The sequence below is a fragment of the Hemicordylus capensis genome, chromosome 9, assembly GCF_027244095.1.
Source record: "Hemicordylus capensis ecotype Gifberg chromosome 9, rHemCap1.1.pri, whole genome shotgun sequence".
In the NCBI taxonomy this organism is placed as follows: Eukaryota; Metazoa; Chordata; class Lepidosauria; order Squamata; family Cordylidae; genus Hemicordylus; species Hemicordylus capensis.
In genome coordinates, this window is record NC_069665.1 from 844,503 (window position 1) to 862,586 (window position 18,084).

At 61.6% G+C, this 18,084-nt stretch overlaps 1 protein-coding gene across 11 annotated transcripts in view; it reads right to left on the reverse strand.

Annotated features, from left to right (window-relative positions):
* MTSS2 (MTSS I-BAR domain containing 2) overlaps window positions 1-18,084 on the reverse strand; it is a 54,879-nt gene that overhangs the window by 8,406 nt on the left and 28,389 nt on the right. For 2 of the 11 annotated variants that reach the window (XM_053270988.1, XM_053270995.1), the window contains 11 exons: window positions 16,753-16,837; window positions 15,420-15,511; window positions 14,653-14,727; window positions 8,746-8,903; window positions 7,509-7,616; window positions 6,774-6,871; window positions 5,679-5,880; window positions 4,268-4,342; window positions 3,779-3,844; window positions 1,449-1,625; window positions 39-204 (listed from right to left, as the gene is read on the reverse strand). In XM_053270988.1, the coding sequence (XP_053126963.1) occupies window positions 39-204; window positions 1,449-1,625; window positions 3,779-3,844; window positions 4,268-4,342; window positions 5,679-5,880; window positions 6,774-6,871; window positions 7,509-7,616; window positions 8,746-8,903; window positions 14,653-14,727; window positions 15,420-15,511; window positions 16,753-16,837 (1,302 nt within the window). Of the gene's footprint in view, window positions 1-38; window positions 205-1,448; window positions 1,626-3,778; window positions 3,845-4,267; window positions 4,343-5,678; window positions 5,881-6,773; window positions 6,872-7,508; window positions 7,617-8,745; window positions 8,904-14,652; window positions 14,728-15,419; window positions 15,512-16,748; window positions 16,838-18,084 lie in introns of those variants that run through there. The other 9 variants (XM_053270999.1, XM_053270996.1, XM_053270989.1 and 6 more) reach the window with 8 other exon arrangements.

The window sequence follows — 18,084 nt, forward strand, 5'->3', positions numbered from 1 at the left end:
TCCTGGACAGCACAGCCTCATCTGTGGGAGGAGCGCACCTTGCGAAGGGATGGTGTCCTCCGAGCAAGAGGGGGTGGTGGTCTGTGTGCTGTAGCCGCTGGAGTACTGCAGGGAGTCCCGGCTGCTCTTCTGGTGCTCAAGACTCAGGCCCCGGGTCAGCACCATCGCCAGGTCGCTGGCGGCTGGGGAAACCTCCTCTCCGTGCTGGGGGCAGAGAAGCAGAGCAGAGGCCTCTGTGGAAAGGCAGCCAGGCACAGAGCCAACCGTGGCCAAGACAGCCTGCCTCCACAGAGCTCTGGGCACAGCCTCAGGGACTCTGGGCCCAGGCAACCAGCATTCTGAGATGCAGAGCAGAGCTACAGGATACGGTCGAGATATATATATATATATATATATATATATATATATATATATATATATATATATTTAAACCCTCAATTTTAAAAAACCCCAAACTTGTTTTCTTCCTGAATTCAGACTTATCTTAAGCTGTGATTCTCAGGAAATTGACCCTGATCCTAAATGTGTTTACTTTGAAATTAATTCAATGAAATGCATTTACTCTGTAGCAATTTTTCTGCCATTTGCCTATAAAGTAAAGTAAAGTAAAGTGTGCTGTCGAGTCAGTGTCGACTCCTGGTGGCCACAGAGCCCTGTGGTTGTCTTTGTAGAATACAGGAGGGGTTGACCATGGCTTCCTCCCGCGCAGGATGAGATGATGCCTTTCAGCATCTTCCTATATTGCTGATGCCCAATATAGTACTAGTGCGGATTCCAACCGGCAACCTCTGGCTTGCTAGTCAAGTCATTACCTGCTGCGCCATTAGGTGGCTATAACCTACATATATATTTGAATCCATAGCCTGATCCAGACATTATGTGTAGGAGTGTTCAGATGTCTGTACACTTGTGTACAGATTTGTGTGAATGACTGTATCTGTGTTCATGTGAAAAGTGAACCTGGAGACAGGCCCCTCAACGCAGGGTACAGAAAGGAAGGGTCATTCTGTGCCTGCGTTCAGCATTATGTGTGAATGACTGAAGATCGGTTCCTTTGTACACTGGTAACCTGTTGTACGAGTGTTGAACATAATGTGAGAAGAGGACTTATGATTATTGGTTACTGAGTGGCACGTGAGAATTTGATTATTTATTTTAAGTCACTCTGTACCATTGGTTGATAGCTGTTTCCTGCGTCTCTAGAGTCTGAACCGAAATGCGCGACAGCCCAAGAGTGATTTGCCGGCACCCCCAGCAGGGCATCAAGGAACGAGCCGTTCTGCAGAGCCACAAGGGACGCGCCAGCCAACACCTGCCCGACACGAGGCTGCAGAGCTGGAAACCCCCCCGCCCCGCCCCCCCCACCAGAGGAACCCACAGAAGTCAGGAAGGACTCCGAGGCGCCTGCTGCCTCCGCGTTCATGCAGCCCCCCCACCGGACCCCGTACCTTGGCGGCGATGGAGGCTGGCGACAGACGAGGCCGGGGCCCTTCCTCCAAGCTCATGCCTGGGTAGGCCAGGCCGCAGGGGCCCATCTCGGCCTCCCGGAGGTGCTCCACGCGGTCCTTCCTGCGCTGCAGGGTGCTCGCCACGGGCTGCTCGTACAGGGCGGCCTTGGACCAGTCCTGCAAGAGCCCAAGAGCCACTCGCTGTCACAGCAGCCGCCGGGCCTCCCAGGAAGAGCCGCCGAGGCCAAGGGCTGAGCAGGGAACAGGGCGGAGAAGAGGAGGGGGATGCAACGGGAAGGACGGGGTGGGGGGGGTGGCGGTGGGGGGGGAGCAAAATGGCAGCGGGGCCACCGGAGAGTGGGGCACAGACAGGCGGGGCACCATCCCAAAGTGGGCCCGGAACCCTTTGGCTTGGTTGGGCTGGGCTGGCTAGTGAGAAGTCCTCCCTTTTAGCCGTCGGCACTGCTACCCACTGGCAAGAGGCCACCCAGGGCTGCCAAAAGCTGTAAGGCGTTTGGCTTTAAGCACGGCAGGCTGATGCCCCACCCACTCGCACTAGCCCAGGGGTGCTCAGATGCGGTGGAAGGCTGGGGATGATGGGAGTTGTAGTCCAGCAACATCTGGGGACCCCCAGGCAGCCTCCTTCTGGGTGTCCGAGCCAATCCCTTTGGGCAGGAAAAATGCACCCTAACACAGGGGCCCTACAGCTGGGGGACTACAACTCCCATCCTCCCCAGCCACAATGCACGGGTGATGGGAGTTGTAGTCCATCCCCAGCTGGGGAGCCAAGGCTGCCCACCCCTGCCCTAACCCTTTGGGACTGTGTGACGGGGGTCCCGGGTGCTGCAAGGGCGCCTCCTACCCAGTCGCCCGCAGTCTCACTCAGCTCCTGGCTGCTCCGAGGGAGCTCCAAGCGACTCCTCCACCCTGAGACTCCAGCCAGGTCGGCAGACGGGACGGAGCCTGGGGGGGCAGGGGGGGCAACGGCTGAGGGGACGCACACCCGCCTCTGCCGGCCGTGGCAGGTTCTAGGCTTGGAGCTGAGCCTGCCGGGCACGTCGGGGTTTCCTCTTCCGTGCTGGGGACCAGAAACCTGGCCCTTTGTTGGCAGCGCGGGTGGGGCAAGAGTCTTGGGCGCTTGCAGAATCCACCCCCCCCCCCTCCTCCTCCATGCCTGGGAGGCCCCGCAGAGCTCTGGACCCCCTGCGTGGAGAGGGCTGCCTGGAGGCAGGCAATGGCCTTCGGGTGCTCTGGGGCAGGCCTGGCGAGGGGGGGGGGCCCTCCAGCCTTCTGGGAGTGGGGCAGGGCAGGAGCCAGAGGGGGCCGGCGGGGGAGACGGCCCAGGCACGGCTGGACCAGGCCAGGAGGAGCCAGCAAGCCCAGCGGGGCTGCTGACGGCGGTGGCGGCCTGTGCCGGGGTCCCTGCAAGCCGGAGTGGGAGCCGGGCCGGGAGAGGGCAGGCCCAGGAGGCCCAGCCCTATTGCCCAGGCCGGGGGGCACTCACCTGCCACCCCCCCACACTCGGCAAGAGGCCTCGCAGCCTGGGGTGCCCAGACGCGGCTGGCCTACAACTCCCTGCGTGGCTGGGGATGATGGGAGCTGTAGTCCAACCACACCTGGGCACCCCAGGCTGGGAAGCCCTCCTCGGCAGCCCCCTGGGACCCCCGTGCTCCCTGGCTGGACTCCAGCGCTTCCCAGCGCACCCGTCTCCTGCTGCAGAGGAATTCCCAAGTGGGCAGCTCCGGACGCTGACACCCCCAGCCCTGGAAGCCCTCCATTCCCAGGCAACGGCTGCCTCCCACTGTAGATCTACAGTGCCGCGGGAAAGGCACTCTGCACGTGCACAAGGGCAACAATGGCGTTGCCCATTCCAGCGCTGGAAACAGACCTCAGCGCAGCGTCCGTAGGGCTGGGGGCTGAGCGCTGGGAACCCCCCCGGCTCAAAGGGAGCCGTCAGCAGAGAAAGGCTGCAGCCTCCCTACTCGGAAGCAGAACCGCAGGGACTCCGCCATCTCCTGCCGAGACTCAGCGCGATCCTTCAGGGCAGCGGTGGGAGGGAAAGACCCCTCGGGGAGAGCAGGAGGCCTACACTGAGACGGGAGGCTCTCAAGCGGCCGGAATATTCTGCGCCCCAACCCGGACCCTTTAGCTCGGGGCGCCTGCATCTATGCGGATCCATCGGCCTTCCCCTTTCCACAGGGGCGGGGGGTCCCTAGATAGCCAGGGGGCAATCGGGAGAGGCCCAGAGAGCCAAGGGAGGCTCCCACTCTGGCCCCGGAGGAGAGGCCCCCGGCCAGGGGCTGGGCACGGACCCCCCACCAGATACACACCAGGCTCAGGCTTCTCCGGGAGCTTCCTTCAGTCCTGGCTCCATGAGCCACATTCAGGGGTTTCCACTGAAACACAGCAAGAAGCCACAGTGAAGAGACCCCGGAGCCCACAGGGGTGGCCAGGGCACCTGCTCAACCCGGCAGCGGCAGCAGCAGGAGGAAGGGGCCGCTCACAGCAGCGCCGTGGGCAGAGCTGCAGAGGAAGCCAGACCCGCACCAGGCCATCAAGCTGGGAAGACGGAAGGGAAGCAGAAAGCCAGCCAACGGGGGGGGGGGGGGGCAAGGCGGGGGGGGGAGTGATGGAGGAGGGGGGAGGAAGAGGAGGGGGAGGAGAGGGCAGCCCCTGTCCGAGCAGAGACCCGTTTCCCCGGGAGTTGCCCGGCATGCAAGAGCCCTGCAGTGCTCCAGCCGCGCAGGGAGGGAGGCCCCCGGCTCCCGGGCGAGGTCCAAGCGCCACCGTTGTGCTCCTGCGGCAGAGCCAGAACTAACCGCGGTCGGGGAGTTGCATTCGCTAACAGACTGGCAGGTTTCGGAGGCCTCGGAGGACGCAGAGCTGGAGGACTTCTGTCATGCCCAGAGTCCGGTCAGGTGCAGAGAAGGAAGAGAAGAAAACTGGTTATGCAGCTGGCCGCGGGGACAAGCAGCAGGCAGAGAGAGGCCCCCAACCCAAGCCATGGGCGGCAGCAGCAGCGGGGGAGGGGGTAGATCACAGCAGGCAGCACAAGCGTCTTCGGAGGAGGCACAGCCGAGGGCAGCTGACGGGCGACTCCCTTCTAGCCCCCCCCCCAGAGAACTCGCTGGTGGGAGGGGGCAGAGAGGGAACGGGGTGGGGGGGGAGACTCAGGCAGGGGCAGGGGGGCAGGTTGCTGGGAGCAGAGAGGAGCACCTGAGAGGAGCAGGACCCGGGAAGCACACCCCTCCCGAGAGCACAGAGACATCCACAGTCCACTGACATGACACACCACACACACACACACACACACACACCACACACCCCGCTAACACAAAACAAGGCCCGCCCCCACCACTCTGGCCAGTCAGCCAGCAAATCAAAGAGAGAGTGGACACACACCATTTTACCCGTGAGTATAGCTTTATTTTGTTTGACTTGTTCCGCTATTCGTTAGCTGCTTCCTTGGGGTCAGCAGCAACCCCAAGTGATGTAATACACAAATGTTTTGTGGGTCTTGGCTAGAACCCCTGAGGAGCTTCTCCTGCACAAGCTCCAAGGAAATAAAGCAGGGGAAAGCTGTCTGCTCTGTGAGCTCGCTGCAGACCACAGAGCCCAGAATCCCCTCTTTCGGAGCTGCCAGAGAAGTGTGCTCCCTGGCCGGAGGGAAGGAGCCCTGGCTACGCCCCAGCCCTGGCCGGCAGCCTCCCGCCAGCCACGCTGGGCCGCTGCCTTCCTCGACCCCACAGGCTGAGGGCTGGGACAGCGGCTCCCCCGAGGCTCCAGGCAGGGGCAGGTTGAGCTCTTGGCCGCCCGAAGCGGGCCGAAGATTTGCTGCCCCCGTGGCAAGGGAGGGAGGACAGGGGAGGGGGGAGAGAGTTCAATCTATTTCTTTTTACTTTAGAAGCGCGGCAAAGAGGGTGGAGATACCCCTCCTAATCCAAGCCCACCTACTTCCCAAATGATCGCTATTGCCCAATTCCAGGCCTTTCTGCGCAGGGACGCACAGTGGTGGTTTTCAAGTTAAAAAACAGATTTGTTCTGAAGTTCAACTTTCAAAGTTTTACTCCCCACCCCCCCACCCCTCGCCAAGACCATTTTGCCAGCATAGGCAGCGGCCTCCACGGCGCCTCTCCTTCCATCGGCCAGTGGCTGCACCCCAGTCCTGGCCACTGCCTTTCTGGCGGGACCCTGGGCACCCTTGCCCGGATTGGGGCGCCGTGAGCGTACCTGGCTGGTGATGTCCGAGGGCATGGGCGAAGGCGGCTTGGAGAACATGGCATCCTGGGAAATGAAGCCGGAGTCGTGCGACGAGACGCTGGAGAGGCGGGTGCTGGCATTCACCGGCTGTGCCAGGCTGTGGTAGCAATGGGTGGAGCTGGGTGAGTGCGTGGGGGAGCCACTGAGCCGAGGGGGCCCCCCCTTTGCACTGCTAAAAGGCAGCAGGACCAGAGGGCAAGCAGGGGAGACACAGCACGTTAGTGGGTTCGGGGAACAGTGGCAGCGAAGGAAAAGACAGGGTGGGTGTGGGCTCAGGGCTTCTTCAAGAGCCCCACCCCACAAATGCACAGACCTGAGGCGCGAAGGGGCATCACAGCTGGGGACAGAGCGGGGGGTGGGGGGACACACGAATGGGGGCAGGGCATCAGGGGCCTTCCCTTTGGGCTTGGGGGCCCAGCACTTCCTGCCCCCGATGAAGCTGCCGCCACCGCCCCCCCGACACTTCCAGCTCCGAGCCCATTTCATGCCGCTGCTGACTAGGAGGCCTCTGGGCGTGACTCCCCTGCCCTGCAGCGGGCAAGGGGCGCGATGTCAAAATAACGGCCCAAACGGTCACTCCGCCTCCTCATCTCCAGGGGCCAAACGCCTGCCTGAAGCCCCAGCAGAGCCCCCAGCCCTGCAGGCACAAATCCACGCGGCTTCAGCTCCTGAGCTGCCCACAGAGAAGCAGCCGCCACCGGGCCGTCCCACAGCCAGGCCGGGGGGGGGAGGGGGCTCCTTGTCCAGCGCCCCGGCCTCCATACAGCGGCTTCTGCAAGCCTGGATGCAGAACCTCCTTGCCCAAGCACGGGAGGAGCTGGCCTACAGACCAGGGGCTTCCTTCCCTCCCTGGCCCACCGTTGCCCTCTTGCCCAAGAACGGCCACCACATGGCAATTCAACCAGGAGAGGGGCAGCAGCAGCGACCCCCAGGCCCCCGGACACACTGACACCCCCACCCCACCCCGCTCAGGGCAGCTGTGAGCTTGGCCCAAGGGGTGCCCCCGTCATGCCCCCTTCCCCTGGAGTTCTGCTCCCCTCGATTGCAGCCCCCCCCCCCACCTACCTGCACATGCTGGATTTGCGGGAGCCAGAACTGCTTGGGGAGGAAGGTGGAGTCTGGTAGGACCAGCTGTAGTCTGAGCCCTTCAGATCCTTGATCACCTGCAAGGGAAGCAGTGCCCCGGATCACTGAGGGCTGCGCAAGGCCCCTTCCACCCTGGTCCCCTTCTGTAAGGGCCAGACACCACCTTCAATCCAATCAATCAGTCGTCAGCCTCATGATTACGATGACGACGACTGCGTTTATTGGTTGCCCTATAATAACTGGGCGGCTCCCAAACGACAACAGATTCAAAACATACAATTAAACGCAGGTTCAAACAAAAACGGCGACGCTCTTTATTCGCAGCAGGGGTGCAGTGAGGGGGCACCAGAGCCCCAAGCATCTCGTCCCAGAAGGCTGCAAAACAGGCACCCTCGCCAGGCAGACCAGCCCTCCTGCACTGAGAAGCACGGATCATCCCTGACCCCACCCGAGCCATTCAAACCCGTGTGAGGACCCAGAAAAAACGTGAGGGGACGTGAGGGGACGAAGATGCCCGGCACTGGAAGACAACAACGTCCAGAGGGGAGACTAGCCTGAAGCCTGGGAAGGGGCCACCAGGACCCCACCCACAGGCTGCTGCTCCCGGCCTGTGTCTTTGCAGAAGGAAGGCGGCACCCCTGGAAGCCCCCCCCCCCGCCGCTGCTGCTCCCAGGTTCCTCTCCCCAGCCCCCCCCCCCGTCCGTCTCCTCCTACCTGCTCACTGGCTGGTGGCAGTTTGTGCGGCTCGGCCGTCAGCCCCACCAGATCGTCAATGATGCCCTGCAGGTGGGTGATCTCTCCCAGCATGGTGATCTCTCCATTCTGCAACACAGCCAAGGCACAGAAGCCGCTGTCAGTGCTCCCGGGGAAGGCAGAGGACGGGCGCTCCCACCCAGGGGCCCTGGACACTAGGGAGAAGGGTCCACAGGGGCTGCTCAGCCAACCCCTGCAGGATTCAGGCGAACCAGAGGTGGGGCGGCCTGGATCCTTCCATGGCAATGCAAGGACAAGGGCTCTTCCATACTGATGCCACTGACGAAGACTGCCACGGCCGAAAGGCATCTGCCGCAAGACATTAAAGTGGACAAGCACCTCCTTGTGCTGGGTCTCACCATGAGAAAAGGACAAGCCACACGCAGAACAGCTCACGCCACACTATGGACAGGGACGCTCGGTGCGACGCCCTTTTCGGACTTTTTGTACTCATACTCCCTACGTTCATAGATCTCTCTCTCTATATATATGTTTGATGTGTTTTTACTCTGGAGAGCATATTTTGTGGGTTGCTTTTTATCTGCATTCATACAGGTTTCATTCAGAACACTTTTAGGCCATATGCACTAGCTACCCTTCAGAAAACAATACAGACTTCTGATTTCAGGTAGTTTTGGTTCTAAATATAAGTCTATTAACAAACATAGATAAAGTCGTAATACATGCAGATCTGGGTTTAGGGGGGCTCTTTGTGTTGCAATATATTGTCTCCGAGACCCTACAAGGTTTGGCATCGCCACGGGCTGACGGCCTGGCAAACCCCAGGCAAATGATGCACCGCCTTGAGGCGCCACTATTCAGGGCTGCCTGACTCAGCCCTGCCAGTGCCTGGGAGGGAGACGGCTGCTGCCCACACAGGAGCGGCGAGGAGGCACCTTCCCACAGGCAGGAGGGCACGGCAGACACTGGTGGGCCTTTCTCACCGAGGTCAGTGATGGGATGGGCCGGATCGCGAGCATGGCAGTTCTAGGACGGACGCTGAAGATGGAAAGACCACCAACTCTCGGGCGTGGGGCCCTGCTCTCACCTGGCTCCGTTTACGGGATTTTGTTTAGGTGTTTGCAAAGGACATTAATCAGTTACAAGTGAGGGAGGGGGGCCCTGGTTTCCTCCCCAGGATGCAAAATGCTGCTCCACCCACCCCGCCAGTGTGGAGCTTCCGGAGGGGGGCGCTTACCACCACCGGCTGCAAGTAAGCAATGAAGGTGCAGAACCGGCCCCGCTCCTCGACGAGGGCCCTGCGGACGGCCTGCTTCTCCGTCTCCTCCAGGAGCAGGTACATGTCATTGACATCTTGGAGGGCGTTGTCCAGCTGGGGCTGCAGGTCCCCCTTCCCTGCAAGAGCCCGGGGGGGGGGGGGGAGAGACACACACATCACCTCCTCTTCACCGCCAGCCTGGCAGTCCCATCCTCAAGACCTTCTGGAGGTCTCGGCCGTTGATACATCTGTACCACACACGGCCAACACCGTGGGAGCATGAAGATGGGGCAGCTGGGGCAGAACGATGCCACTGCCCAGCCAGCCACAAGCCCTCCTGGCGTGTCTCTGGGGCCTCCAGAAACACTTGGCCCTGCTCCAGAGAGCCAGCAGGCTGAGTGGGGGCAGGAAGGAGGACGACCCCCCCCCCCGGTCACCTTCCTCAGCCAGAGTCCTGGGGAACCACAGCCACAGATTTCTACCAGACGGTTCCCAGCGCCAGGTTACTGGAGGGAGGGTTGTGCAAGCATGTTCCTGTAGCCAGAGTGCCTGGTCCCGATGCCTAACCCAAGGAGGCAGAGCCGCCGCCGCCGCTTCCTGCAGCTCTGTTTGCCCCTCTCTCTTCTGCCCTGTACTGCCTGCAGGCTGGCCAATCCTCAGGTCGAGCTGCACGGCTAACCACACCGCTCTACCTGACAAATGGCCAGCCTGCAGGCAGCACGGCTCTCACGAACGCTGGGAGGGGAGAGGAGCAAACGGAGCTCCAGGAAGCAGAGGCAGCTGTGCCTCCTTTGTCCCTCGGCGCCCCCCACCCGCGCTTGTTAAAATGAGCTGCTCCTGCCTTGCAGGAACCAGAACCCAGGAGGACTCCAGGCCCCCAAGCAGCATCCTCGGCATGCAGACGCACAAGGCATTCACAGGGCTGGCAACCAGCAGACGAGGCCTGAAAGGGAGGCAAGTACTGGTGACCCCGCAACATTTGTCACTTTGACAGAGGCCGATGCCCAGACTCCCGCTCCTGGGCGCTCTGATGGAGGGCTCTGCAGCTGCTGCCAGGTTAATCCTTTCTTAATTTCCATGGATTCTCACACGGGATAGAAATCCCATTTCCCATCTGCTGATGTGGCTGCGTAGACTGCAGGCACAATCTCAGGACGCTCCCCACAGGACTGGCCCTGCGCTCTTCTCCGGCAGGAGGCTGCACAGCCATGGGGGGCGGGGGGGGGGCTCCCTGGGCTCGTCCTCCTTTGCTGACCGGCCGACACGCACAGAGCCAAACCCTAAACCTCCTCTCTGCTTTTCAGGAACATTTTCTGTGGAGCCACATTCTTCTTCAATGCTTTTCCGGGACTGTCTGCAAAAAGGCAACCGGTCCGTTTTTACTGGCCTCTCTTGCTTTTCCTCTCAATTGACTGTCTTGGCCCGCAGTGATGTCATCGTGTGACCAGAGAGGATTGCGATGTCATGTGGCTCACTGGGTGACCCCAGAAATGTCTGGGACCTCCTCCTGCGGGACGTTCTGGGTTGGACCAAGTCGCCCAGAAGCCCTGGGGTCGCTTTCCGGCCCACTTGTGCCAAAGGCGGCCACGTCTGTGTCTAGAAGCCAAAGCCTCATGGTTTGACTTTAAGCTCTCCTGCCCTGGCCCCATCAGCAAGAAGGGGCCTCATTTACTCGGGAGGAGCCGTGTCACTAGCTACATGCAGCACAGGTGTCTTTTGAAGCAGCCCCAGAGGTGGGGGGCCTGCCCCATTCCCAGAATAATCATCTATCTGTCATATTTATCTATCACTCCATTAGGTGTCTCCCTGGGCAGGGCACATATTTTAAAATACAACAAATATAAAAGAGGACAAAACAGCAAAAAGCAAGGAGGCCAAATTCATCCCGGGGCAGTCCTGAGAAGTAACCGGTGCTAAATTTGGACCAGCCTCTTGCAGGCTGGAAAGTCCTGGGCAGAGATGTGGGTGGCTCAGTTGCTGAGAAGGGTGCAGAGAGCGGTGTGGGGATCGCGCTCGCCCAGGGAGACGGAAAGCTCTGCCCCAGCGCAGAAGCCAAAGCCCTGCCAGGCCGCCTGCGCCAGGCGTTGGAGCCCTGCCCTGCCGCCCTCCTCAGCCACATCCCTGGGCAGCTGCGGCAGGCGGCCAAAGCTGGGCCCTGCAGCCGCTCAGACAAGCCCCCCGCCTCCGCCCCCCCCATCAACCCACATGCAAGGAAGGAAAGCAAGGGGGCCTGGGCAGCCCCACCAGTGGAGGAGGAGCAGTGGCGATGGGGAGGCTGGCCAGCACCCCTGGAGACGCCCAGAGACAGCCAAGCAGTGGAGACCGTGGGCCCCAGGACGGGGTGGGGGGCCAAGGCCGAGATCCTGACGCGCTGCTGGCCAGCAGGGAAACCCCCAGGAAGGCAGCGGCACACTGGGAGGGGCGGGGGGGCCAGGCCCAGCCTGCCAGACCTCAGGGAAGCCCAAACCAAACCATGCTGGACTGACAGAACAAAAGCCCCCAAGCCCCCTCAGTCTAGTTACCGGTCCAGACCAGGGAGAGGGGCATTGGGCACTCACCCCCCCCCCGCCCTGACTCTGCCCCGTCCCTCTCTAGGAGGGCTCTGGCACCCCCGGCAGGTGGATCTCAGCCTTTGCCCCACAGCCGTTCTCTGGAGAGGTGGGGCGGAGCCACAGAAAGTGAAAGACAGAGATGGGAGCGGGGAATGGAGGGGGCGCTGGTAAGGCTGGAACTGAAACGCCGCCACGCGAAGCCGCCCTTGCCACCAAGAGCCCGGCCGCACGGCTCAGGGCAACGAGGTGGAAGGCAAGCTTGCAAGGTCAAGAGCTGGCCAAGAGAGCAGGCCTCAAAGCCCGGGAGCCATTTGGGCCCCTCGCGAGCCCTCTCCACACATTATCGACAATGCACGGACAATCTGTGTACAGTGTAGGCATGTACAGATCTGTATGCACACACAGCTGCATACATGTTATGTTCAACACACACACACACACACAGAGCAATACATTTCCTATCTGGCTCTGCATCTGAGGGGGCCCATGCAAGGCTCACTTGGAAAGGGGAACATGTGCAGTCATCCAGACATCTGCGCGCATGTGCAACATCCTGTCTGAACAGGGCTACAGAGAGATGTCATTGGCAGGCCGCCTTTGCTGGGCCATCCAGCGCCTTTAAAAGGGCGGGAGGAAGAGGGAGCTGCCACTTTGCAGTGGGGACCAAACGGAAGACACTGCCCAGAACGCCGGCTGCAGCATTGACCCTCCAGAGAGACTGGATCCAGGGCGCTTTTCTCTGCTGTTCTGATTGGACTCTCCTAATCGGGTAACCTTCAGAGAACCCTTCTCTCCGACTCAGCCCTACCACCCTTACAGTGTGGGGGTGGCAATGCCAGCCTACCTCACAAGACTGTTGTGAGGATGAGGGACGTGATGCATGTGAAGTCCTCTGAACAGACCAAGCACTCCATCCAAGCTTGGCGCTATTTGGGTCCCTTCCTGTCAGACGGCCGCTTTGCACCAATCGGATCTCTGTGCAAGGTCAGTGCATGCGGTGATCACCACCAGGATGCACGTGGGGTGGGGGGGGGAGAGCCTTTGAGGCGCCAGGCCCGGCCCTCCTGCCAAGGTGCCCCCCCCACCCTCTGCTGCATCATGGCTCTGCGTCTGGTTTCATTTCAAGCCCTACCAAGGGGTGGGGGGTGGGGGTACAGAAAAGTGAAGCAAAGGCCATGGAAGGGGGCAGAGGACAGCAAGGTGAAGCTGAGCTGGCAACGATTGACTTACCAAGTAGCTCTACAGGAAGGATGTGGAAAGGAGGAAAGAGAAGAGAGAACGAGGCGGAGAGAGAGAGAGAGAGAGAGACTGTGTGAGAGGCAGGCTGTCTGTCGTCTGCAGAGCCTTCGCCTTCTGACCAGGATGGGACCCACAGACCCCAACAGCACCCTGCTGCAGCCCTCACCGCCGCCTCCCCCCCCCCACATGCTCCAGCTGTTGCGAAGTGCGCCTGGCCACACCAGTTACCGGCTCCTGCAGCAACACTGAGTGTCTGGTTGGGGTTTGCATCTTGGGGCCCTAGACGCTGCAACTGCCACCACCCTCAGCCGCAATGGCTGGGGATGATAGGCACTGTAGTCCAACAGCATCTGGGGCCCAGGCCCGAGAACCCCTGGCACGAGGAATCAAAGGGCAGAGGGGGAGCTCCGACTTCTCCCCCGCCCCCCGGCAGGTGGAGGCAGCCGGAGCTGGAGCAGCGCAGGCGGAGCAGATCCTCAGAAGAGGGAGCCAAGCTTCAGACCCAGACCCGAGGGAGCCAGGCCGCGCAGCCGCCACTGACCCCGGGCGCCCCAGGGAGGTCTAGGAAGCAAAAGGCGTTGCTTGACCTGCTCCCCTCTGCCCTGCCAGGGGAAGAAGCTGCTTGGCAGCCCTTTGGGGGAGGACCTTGGTGGGGCAGCTGTGGGGCAGCAGCAGGAGGTCTCCGCAGCATCCAGGCCAGGCCTCTGCTGGGGCAAGGGAGGAGTTCTTCTTCCGAATGGCACCAGACGCCAAATCTGATCCCTTCTCACGGCTCAAGCGCTGGGGGGGGGGAGGAGGCAGACAGCCTGGGGCCTCTTGGACGGGCCCTATCCATGGGGCGGCTCTGGGCTCAAGGGCCACCCTCCCACAGCTGCCACAGAGACATGGGGCAGCTGCCTTGCCGAGAATCAAAGTCTGGACGGCCCAACTCAGGGTGGGGGGTATCAGGCCAGTCTCACGAGGGAGGGAGCCTCCTCGACACGGCTGCTCACGAGGCTGCAGCCAGGAGCAAGCGGGGGGCGGGGGGGGGCAAAGGGGGGGCAAAGGAGGCTGCTCGGGCGTTCCTTCTCCCTCCCGCCCTCCCTGGCGAAGGGCCAGTCTGTAGGCAGCCCGGCTCTCCAGCGGGGCGGGAGGAAACAGGAGCTTCCGGAGCTGCCGCCGGGACGCAGAGGCTGCTGGCCCTCCTCTGGCCAGTGCCGGCCCCACACGGCCTCCTGAAGGAGTCCTGCCCGTCCACACAGCAACGCACACAGAGGCGGGCATGCTCTCTTCTCCCCTCGGCATCGGCCCTCAGGGTCGAAAGGCAGCTGTGCCTCCTGCTCCTCAGCGGTTTAAAACCACTTACGGCAGGGGGCTTAGCCTTGGGGCCCCGGACTACAGCTCCCATCATCCCCAGCCACGATGGCTGAAGGGCATGATGGGAGTTGTAGTCCAGCAACATCTAGGGACTCAAAGCCGGGCACCCCTGCCTCACAGCTTTGAACAGGATCATTGCCAGGGTTGTGCATACTCGGTGTTTAGAAAAACAACTCCTGCAACAAAAATCCTGCAACAGAGCCAAATGCTGCCCCAAGAGCCGGATCCTGCAACCCTGGGCACTCAGTGTCTTCTTCTGCCAGCTCCCTGGCCCTGGCAGTCTCGCCAAGCATTGCAGCAGGCCTGCTCAACCACAACAGGCTAGAAAGGGGCTTTTCAAAGAGAGCCGGAAGCCGGGATTCCCAAGGAGGTTGGACTGGAGCCTTCATTGTCTGGCTTGCCTGCCTGCCTGCCTGCCACTGTGTGGGGCTGCAGGGCAGCAACCAACCCCGGGGATGCTCTCTCCCTCGCGGTGATGGTCCTGCAATGCCCAGGGAACGTGGAGGGCAGCGGGCTCCCCACCCGTCCTTGTAGGGCACACACGCACCCCACAGCCGGAAGTAGCTCAGCCCACAGGGAGGTGCTAGCCCAGCTCTGCTCCAAGAGCCTGCCAGACCCGGGTGTGTGTGTGCGCACGTGCGCCTTGCTCCTGATGCTGCCTGACCTGCACCGTCTCCGGAGTCACCGGGAGCCCCATTCGGCCAGCTGGGCTGCCAGCACCACTCGGCGGCCGCCTTACCTTTGCGGGCCTTCTTCTGGAGCTTCAGCGTGTCGGAGGACTTCTTCTTGATCTCATGGCGGGCCCGTTTGTACTCTGCGCAGAGAGGAAGGAACCAGGAGAGAAGCCCGGCTGGAGCGACACTCTGCACCGCCCCCACAGAGCACCCCTGTCCCCTGCCCACCCCCCACCCCCCGTTGCAAAGACGGATCCCTCTTGATCAACACACGTTTTAAAAGCCACTGAGGTGACAGAGGTTCGCCTCCTAAGAACATGCGCAAGAACAGCCCTGCTGGATCAGGCCCAAGGAAGCCTCTCTAGTCCAGCATCCGGACCGGGGCCCACCATGTGCACACCGGCTGTGGCCCCCCTGCCCCTGGGATTCAGAGGACTCTTCTTGCCCCGGAGGCTGGAGGTGGCCCACAGCCACCAGGCGAGGAGCCACTGGTAGTCCTGCCCTCCATGACTCTGTCTTCAAGCTTCCCAGCTGGTGGCCGTCAGCAGAGCACTCCACAGCTTCATGGCATGTGCTGTGTGAAAGGGCACCTCGGGAAATCTTGGGAACTGTGGGTCTGTGAGCAAGGGGTTCAGGCCTCCAGGGGTGGGCGGGTGGGCAGGGGTCTCCACACAGCAGAAGAGGCAGACCTCTGCCCCAAGGCCCTTAGGCCGGAGGCCTCATCCTTTGCCTTCGCTCCCAGCCCCAAGACTCTGCTCCGGACAGGCGCCCCATTCATTGTTTCCTGCCGGGCTATGGGGTGCGATGCCAGGGCTGAGTCTGTCCGCTTTACCTTTTGCGTGGTCTTTGTCCAGCTGGTTTGCCGTTTTCTTCCAGTCCTCGATCCTGTCCTGCAGGGGATTAATCAGGCTCTCCATCAGGGCACTGGAGCAGGAAGAGATGCAGGCAGAAAACCATGAGGAGGGTCCACAGGGAGAAGCAGGAAGCAACACAGCCGCCGGGCTCAGAGCACCAGCCACCCCCAGCCAGACGCCTTCCAGGCAGCTGGCTCCCGAGACAAGCCTGTCTGCAGACTCGTGGGTGTTTGACACAGAGAGACCCGACTGCTTGGCCAAGTGGGCCGCGGGGGGCAGAAAGGAGACGGAATCTCCTGGCTCAGTCCTGCACGTGGAGGGGCATCGGTGTGGAGCCCCACACGTGGGGGGCGGCATGCCCACGCGACCCTCCACTGCGAGGACAGGAGCTTCAGCTGCCAGAAGACTCGAGAGGCAGAGACTCCTTCCAAGGTCCCAAAATGAGCCCACAGTCAATTCCCCCATACCCAGAAGTCCATTCAACCACGTTATTAATTTATTAAACGTATATGCTGCTTTCATTCATTCATTCATTCATTCATTCAATTTCTATACCGCCCTTCCAAAAATAGCTCAGTGTACTATTTACACAGAGAAATAGTAAATAAATAAGATGGATCCCTTGTCCCCAAAGGACTCACAATCTAAAAAGAAACATAAGAGAGACACCAACAACAGTCACTGCAGGGATGCTGTGCTGGGGGTGGATCGGGCCAGTTACTCCCCCCCTGCAAAATAAAAGAGAATCACCACGTTAAAAGGTGTCTCTTTGCCAAGTTGGCAGGGGTATATGCTGCTTTCCCAACAGGTGCTCAAAGCAGTGTACAAAAACAAGTGGGGGGAAAACAGTAGAAACAAAAACAAAACACAGCAATAGCAACAAAATACAGAGACTTGCGTTTTGGGCAGTACACAAATGTGTTGAATGAATGAATGGATGGATGGATGGATGAATACCAGCAGCAAAACCCTCCAGTGGCTAAAAGACCACAGCAAAAGGCCTGTCAGCAGGCAAAACACCTGTCCGAACAAACATGTTTTTGCCAGCCAGGGCATGTCATCAGTGCGGGGACGGGTGAGTGTATCAAACAGTCTTCCCGGCAGGGAGCTCCACGGCCTCGGTGCCACCACGAAGAGAGCCCTGCCACAGCCCACGGGGCACGCAGCGTGGTCCTGCTGAGGGATCCTGCTGTTCTGGCGACAGGCCCCTCCGAGCCCTCCGGCGGCGGCAGGGTCTCCCAAGGCGCCTGCTCACTCCGCCCCCCCTTCCAGGCAGCCAAGCCCCCCCCACCCCCTACCCCCCCCACTCACTTGGTGAACTGCCTCAGCTTGGCCTCGATGCTGCGATGCCGCATACACATCCGGGTCAGGGCCGAGCCAATGTCTCTGGTGGCACCTGGGGGGGGGGGAAGCAGGGTGAGGCCTGGGGGCGCCTCCCTCTCTCTCGGGTGCCCAGAGGGAGCCCGCTTCTCTCCCCAGCCCCTCTCAGAGCAGGACCACAAAGCCAACGCGGGGAAAGGTGGTGGGGGGGGGGAGAGGCAGCCAGCCAGCCCCCCTGCCCCCTCTGCCCCAGCTCCTCTCTGCAGGCACATCTGCCCGCAGCCTCACTCTGGCTGGATCATGTCCCGACAGCACAATCTTATGCCCGTCTACTCAGGAGGCAGCCCCACTGGGCTCAATGGGAGCAGCCGTCCCGGCCCGTCGAGTGGCCGTGGGGCAGGCAGAGGAGGAGGGCTGCAGCGATGCCCCCGGCCGAGGAAGCCACTCCTTGGCCACGCTCTGGGCCGGCCACAGCGGCTGGCAGCGGGGCGGATGCAACACCCCCTTGAAGCACAAGTGGCCCCACCGGGCAGCCGGAGCAGGGCGGGGTGGGGTGGGGGCTCACAGGCGGGCGGGCCACACCCCCGCCCCTGCAGCAGAGGCAGAGCCTGCCTCCCCCCACTCAGACATGCCATTTCGGGGCACTGGGCCGGGGTGGGCCTCGAGGGGACTAACCAGGGCCGGGCCGGCCCCTTCATCCTGAGCCTCCCCAAGAGCAGGAAAGGTCCTCGGAGCCTTTTCATGGATCTTGCCCCCACCCCCCGAAACCTGCAGTGCTGTTCCTTGCCCCTCCCTCCAACACAGAGCCCCTTATATGGAGGTGTGAGATAGGGACAGAGGAAGCTGCCCTAGACTGAGTCAGGCCCTGGGTCCATCTCGCTCAGGAGTGTCTGCCCAGACTGGCAGCGGCTCCTCCGAGGCTGCCGGCAGGAGTCTCTCCCAGCCCTCTCTTGGAGTTGCTGCTGCCAGGGAGGGAACCGGGAACCCCCTGCATGTGAAGAAGGTCCCCATCCCCTGGGGGGAATCCCTTCCAGTCTCCCATTCCAAAGCAACCAGGACGGATCCTGCTGGGCCAAGAGGGCAAGTCATGCTTGCTGCCACCAGAGCAGCCCTTCTCCACCCCAAGACCAGCCGGAGGCGGCGGCAGCAGCGTGAGCAAGCGCCTGCGCCCAGTTCAGGACTCTGCTCCAGTGCTGGACGGCTCCTCCGCACGGACTCGGGCAGGGGTCCCTCCAGGCCCAATCCTGGGCCCGGGGATGCTTCCTGCCCGGCCTCAGAGGCCGCGTTCCTGGGGGACTCCCAGCTCCGGCTGCCTGAGGGACT